The sequence below is a fragment of the Abrus precatorius genome, unplaced genomic scaffold (genome assembly GCF_003935025.1).
Source record: "Abrus precatorius isolate BTA unplaced genomic scaffold, Abrus_2018 Scaffold2, whole genome shotgun sequence".
NCBI classification, from domain to species: domain Eukaryota; kingdom Viridiplantae; phylum Streptophyta; class Magnoliopsida; order Fabales; family Fabaceae; genus Abrus; species Abrus precatorius.
In genome coordinates this window covers 7,441,095-7,447,490 of record NW_020874362.1, presented here as the reverse complement: position 1 = coordinate 7,447,490, position 6,396 = coordinate 7,441,095, and the positions used below count along the sequence as shown (strand labels likewise).

The window sequence follows — 6,396 nt, the reverse complement described above, 5'->3', positions numbered from 1 at the left end:
TTTTAAATCATCAAAATTATATTCAGACACATTTTATATTTAAACGTGTGATACTATGTGTCTAGCACTGATTAAATGCTTAATTAGACAAGTACTTAATTAGTTTCCTTCAAACTTTGATTTAATCTAATATAACACACTTTATAATAGTTCATATAGCATGATAAACCCATCATAATTGCAAGTCTAAAATTAATATAATTTATTTATCTATTTGACAATACTAAAATGTAAGTTACATAATGGAATTTTTAATATTTTTAATTTATGTTTAATTGCATATTTTATTTTATTATAAATGATGTGCGATTTTGATTCCTCAATACTTGTTATTCAAATTGGACTTTCAATTGTTTAATTGTTACAATCAAATTCAGAAGTAACTTTCAATTGTTTAAATTTTAATCCTTATAGTAGACAACAATCTTTCCCATACATGACTGCAAGAAGAATTCCCAAAGTTCCTTTGACCATCACTAGAAAGACCACTAGCAGGTGAATTCTACATAAGTCAAGCAATCTACATAAGTCCTATCATCAGTTTTATTTTACATAAAAGCTAAAGGTCTCAAAATTTAAATGAACTCAATTAATTAAATATAAAATAATATGATTAAGTATTTATTAATTTTGTTTTTAATATAGAATTTTATCAAGTTTATCTATTTGATAATAATTTTCAAACTAACTATTAAATTTATTAATTTTGCATTTCTAAAAAATATTAAATAATATAAGTGTCAAATTTGATATTTATTATCAATGAATTTTGACTCTTTATTCATAACATTTAATATATTTAATTTTATTATGATTTTATTTCGTAATTTTGTTAGCAATATGTCATCATATTTTATCTCCTATTCTCATAACTTGTCAGCATTGATTTTTATATATATTACACAATAAATAAATAATCCAAAATTAATGAATTTATAATCACAGTTAAAAGAATTATAATAAGATCATAGAAAAAATAGATTTTCATTTTAGTGTTATAAATACTTATTTATATAAATATGACTATATGTTTTTTTAGCTTTTCTAATATGTGTTATAGGTACATTATAAGATTTATGTATAATAATTTTTATTAAAAATTATATAATATCACATAATTTAATGCATTAATAGTATTAAATAGTATAATTTTTAATATTATTTATTTATTTATTATTGTATATATTTGAACATATGATAATTTTCCATACACTGCATGATATTATTAAATATAAATATTCTTAAATAATGAAATGAAAATATATTATATGAGTTATTTTAAAATTTAATAAATTAAAAAAGAATACATATTTTACTTATCAACAATTAATATTTATTTTCATTAAATAAAATTAAATAAGAGATAATATTTTAAATTGAAAAATAAATCATGAAAAAAATTAAAATTTTAAATTAACATCGAAGTAAAACAATAAATACTTGACGTAGAATAAACTACTTGACACAATGAAAAAAATAAAGTTTGTTTATTTCTGTTTTGGTTTTAAATTTTTAAAAATTATATTTTAAAAACTATTCTTAAGAAAAATAAAATAAAAATCACGTTAACAAACAACTTTTTATTTTTTTAAAAATAAAAAAATATTTTTAAAAACAGAAAAAAGAAACAAAATATTTTTGAAATTATATATATATATATATATATATATATATATTATATTTCTGGCTGAAAATTAATTATAAAAATTTTTTATTTATTTTATATTCATTTTTTAGTTTTAAATTTTTAAAATCGATTTTTACGATATACATTATATTAAATAAAATTATCAGGAAGAAACAAGCGGTTAGTTTTTCCTAACATCTTCTCTACAAAATTTTAAAATTTAAAAAGTTTGAAATCCGTTAGATTAGATTAGATAAGTAGATAAGCGGAATCAGTTTTTGCGTAAAATTATCATAAATAACATTTTAAATTCCATCCATCTACAAAATTTGAATTTCAAGCGATATAAAGTGTAAATTTGTTAATATTCGGAAAGATAGACGCAATATTTTGATTATATTAGAAAAGATTTATCCTTCCCTTAATTAAAGGATATAAATATTTTAAAATAAAATATAGTTACAAAATAAAATTTAAACAGAATCATAATCTAATAAGGAATGTGGTTTATCCTAATCCTAATACTTGAAAGTAGAAAGTAGATAACAACAATGCATTAACGGTTAGGGGTATTTGCGGAAACAGAATTGTCACAGAAAACCTGGTATGGGAAGGAAGTGTATTCTGATTCTGAGAGTCACAGTGAGCAAAAAAGCACAACAAACAACTTGACCCCACCCCTTCCCCTTCCTATAAATTAACACACACTCTTCTCAACAAACCAAATACCTCTCTTTGCCACTTGCGATCGGAGATCAAACCCTAACACACTCTTCCTCTCTGCGAATCCAATTCTTTTTGGTATCAAAATTTCTTCGATCATCTCGCTCTCACGAACACTCTCTGATTGCGATTGAGATTAACCCTAACACACACACTATTACCATTCCGATTCTGGTTCCAATGGCCATGAGCGGTGCTTCTCCCAATCATTCTCCCAAACCCGGCGTTCCTTCGCCCTGGAGCCAGATTGTCGCCGCCGCCGCGCCTCCCTCCTCGCCGCCGCTTGTCGATTCCTCCGCCGTGAAATCCGCCCCGGCTGAAGATTCCGACAACGGCCACAATGTCAACGCTGGAAAGAGGACTGCGTGGAATAAACCCTCCAATGGCGCTTCTTCTTCTGTCATGGGCGCTGATTCCTGGCCCGCCTTGTCAGAGTCCGCCCGTGCTCCGGCGAAATCGCCGTCGCCTTCGCCGTCCGAATCGGCGAAGGCTCCGATAGACGCATCGTCCATTCCACCATTGCAGGTATTGTTCCTTCGTGGTTTTGTTTGTTTAAGTTCAGAATATGAAAAACTAAAAAATAAGTAAAGCTTACGTTCTCAATCTTTTAGAATATTTGTTTCTTTGGTAATTATCGGTTCTGTTATCAGAGTTTGTTATTGTTTTTTTTTTCTCTTTCTATTATATCGCGATTATACTGAAAAGTAGGACATTGTAGTCTTTTTTTAATTATTGTTTAGAATTAAGGTTAAGGTAGTTGTTATCGATTGCTAATTTACCGTTTTCCTTTTGTGTATATCTACTGTTTTTTGTCGTGAGTTTTACATGTGTACGTGTGTATTGATATTGTTTTGGGTGCCGAATGTAGGGTACTGGAAGCGTGGTTCCCTCTCCACAGAGGCAAGCTAGGGATAATGCAAGCGTGAGCAATTCTGTGCCGACTTACCAGAAATCTTTCAAGCGTAGCAATTCGAACACCTCTGCTAATGGAGGCCACCCGGGGGCACAATTGTCAGTGCATCAAGGTTCAATGGCAGCTACTGGGTCCCACAACTATAATTCATCTCCAAGAGACCATCAAACTAGAGCTGGTTTTGTGTCTGCTGATCACCCCCAGCAGCGCAATTCATTTAGGCACCGGAATGGCGGCGGCCCCCATCAGCGTGCAGATGGGGGTCACCATCATAATTATGGGGGTAGGCGTGATCATGACCGCGGAAATTCTGACTGGAATGCTCACCGAAATTTTAATGGTAGAGACAACTATATGTCTCAGAGATATATGCCAAGATTCATGAGGCCTCCACCACCTCCTAATCCTGCTCAGTTATTTCCACCACCTCCACCTCCTATGCGTCCATTTGGGGGCTCTGTTGGGTTTCCTGGTATGCTGTGTTAATGTTGAGATGGTATTTTATAGTTTATGTTTATGGCCTGAATCTGATGGTTTATATGCATTTGCAGAACTACCTCCTCATGTGGTATATGTTCCATCTCCACCCCTGGACACATTGAGAGGTGTTCCTTTTGTGTCTCCAATACCACCTAATGCAATTTATTTTCAACCTCCTGATCCTCAGTTGCATACTAAGATTGTCAACCAGATTGACTACTACTTCAGGTATTGTTTTACTTCTGTCGGTTGCTATTTTTTATTTTGTTGTTTTGTGATTAGAACTGTTTTAGGGAACTGACCGTAGATTTTGTACTGATTGTCTTCTGCAGTAGTGAGAATTTAGTTAAAGATATATACCTGCGGCGGAACATGGATGAACAAGGTTGGGTCTCTATAAATTTAATAGCAGGCTTCAAGAAAGTAAGTTTAAATTGTAGGAATTATTGAATTGCTTGATTTTTTATATCTTTGAGGTTTGTTTCTTGTTTGTGTTTGTAACTGACTGCTAGTATAATGCATTTATTTTACTCTTTAGTATTAAACAGTGATAGACAATGATTTGATTCATGCATGATCATACTGTTATCTGTGACGAACATATGAGTTGAAGCATTATTCACTTACTATATGACAATTGGTTTTTTACTCTCTGTCAGGTAAGGTATTTGACTGACAGTGTCCAGATTGTGCTAGAAGCTGTTCGAACTTCTTCTGTTGTTGAAGTTCAGGTATTTTTCTTGATCTTGCCTGAAGTTTATATGTTTTAAAACCTAAATTATATTGGGTTTTGTTTGTTACTCTCTAATTTTAAATTTTATTCATTTTTTTTTAACTATAGGGTGCCAAAATAAGGAGACGAAATGATTGGAAGAGATGGATCATGCCTCCTTTTGAGCATCCTAATGTTACAAGCTCTCAAACCGTTGCACAGCTGGCAGAAAAAGTTCAAAGCATTGCTCTGGAAACAACTAACAATGATGATGCGGGAGGATTAGATGTTTCACAGAATAGATCTTATGGGGATTTGAATAGTCAATATCTGCATTCCACTAGCGAGGGTACTAGTCAAGTTGGTATTCAAGTTTCAGATCATTCTATTTCTGCAAGAAATTAGAGCTGCAGATGTTCTTTAAAACAATTTTTTGGAGAATGCTCTTCAGTGTGATGGTGGAAGCAGGGATCATAGTCTCAATTTTACATATGACACGGTGGGACATGATTTCTCATGAGGTATCTAGGAAAACATGATTGAAAAATGGAAAGAAAATACCTTCTATAAAACAGAAAAAAGACCAAATGGTAAAAATGCCCCCGAGAAAAGGCACAGTTATGTTTTGTGTTATGGAGCTGGGACTTGTTTATATGGGGTGAAATGTTCCTACTCTGATGATCGGATGGTTGTTTGCTAATACGGGGATTATTTTTTGTTTTTATTCCCCTGAATTCCCCTCAGCTGCTTTTTATAATCTTTGGGGTCGTCTTCCCATCAGATATAGGAGCATTGTATGTGAGATCATGTCATGGGTGTTGAATGAGTTTGATAGCTACTAGTTGACTATGAGTGAAGGGAAAGACGGCATTCTGCTGATGGAGCTTTACAGAATGATTGTATGATGTCCTTTGCTATTTCCCTTCGCATCACATTTGGAATGGTTTTATATTTATACCTTTCTCTTTCAGCTTCTCTTCATTTAAACTCTTTCTAGGCATAAATTGCCCGTGTTGGGGGGGTTTATTTAAACTTCAATTTTCTAGGTAGCAACTTTATGCGGTCCGGATCTCGTCAATTTTAGAATTCTGAATTTGTATGGAACATGAACTGGTCTTCAATTATTTCAAAGCTTGACACATTCTAACATTGGTTATTGATGTAATTTGTTTTATTTTTTCGTTTTATTGATGAAACTCTTTTTTTTTTGTTTAATGCTATTCGTATGATCAATTTTATTAATATACTGGTGTGGATGTTTGTCTTTAAATAATAGCAAATAAATATAATTCAATAACTAATTAGTCATATGTAAATATTACTTATAATTTCAATGTGAATTTTTTTAAGGTTGAAATGTTTATAACCTAAATGTAAATCCTGATATGGTAAGAGAGCTCGAGAGGAATAAGACAAGGCATACTATAATAGCTTTTGTTTGGGGCCAATTGTTAACAAAGAGATTGAAGTGTGGGTAGATGAAATCCTTTTGGAAAAGGAGTCATGAGTGTGACTACAGTTTGAATGGAATAGTTATATTTATAGATTTTATGATTTTGGTAATAACAAATAAATAAATATTTAGCAAGTGAACAGACCCTTGATGATGAATGAAAACAATTGACAAATACTTGACGATGATAATTCAAGTCAACGATTTTGTGGGATATATAGTTTAAGGCTTAGAATATATTTTTAAAAATATTAGTCAAGAAGTGGCCCAATAAATTATTTTGATATACTTAATCAATTAATTAGCTAGAATCTTTTTTAGTATTTATTGAAAAACATAGTTTAATTAAAAGTCTTTTTCTAATTAATTAGTATTTTTTGGTACACACTTTTTAAATGGTTAGAATGGTCGAATCGATTAGTTTCAATCTGATAGTTGTTTTACGCTACATTGCTTAATCAATTAAAAGGGCTTTGGTGGATCAATCA

General features: G+C 31.2%; 1 protein-coding gene across 2 annotated transcripts; it reads left to right on the top strand.

Moving 5' to 3' along the window:
- Positions 1 to 2,371: 2,371 nt before the first annotated feature.
- Positions 2,372 to 5,392, top strand: LOC113858811 (la-related protein 1C-like). 2 transcript variants are annotated; one of them, XM_027491571.1, is made up of 6 exons: positions 2,372 to 2,875; positions 3,219 to 3,735; positions 3,815 to 3,971; positions 4,076 to 4,166; positions 4,403 to 4,474; positions 4,585 to 5,392. In XM_027491571.1, exons 1-6 carry the CDS (start codon positions 2,531 to 2,533, stop codon positions 4,858 to 4,860), a joined length of 1,458 nt encoding a protein of 485 aa, XP_027347372.1. In that variant the 5' UTR covers positions 2,372 to 2,530; the 3' UTR covers positions 4,861 to 5,392. The 2 variants fall into 2 exon arrangements, with proteins under 2 accessions (XP_027347372.1, XP_027347373.1); XM_027491572.1 differs by having other exon boundaries at positions 4,599 to 4,730.
- The last annotated feature ends 1,004 nt before the right edge of the window (positions 5,393 to 6,396 follow it).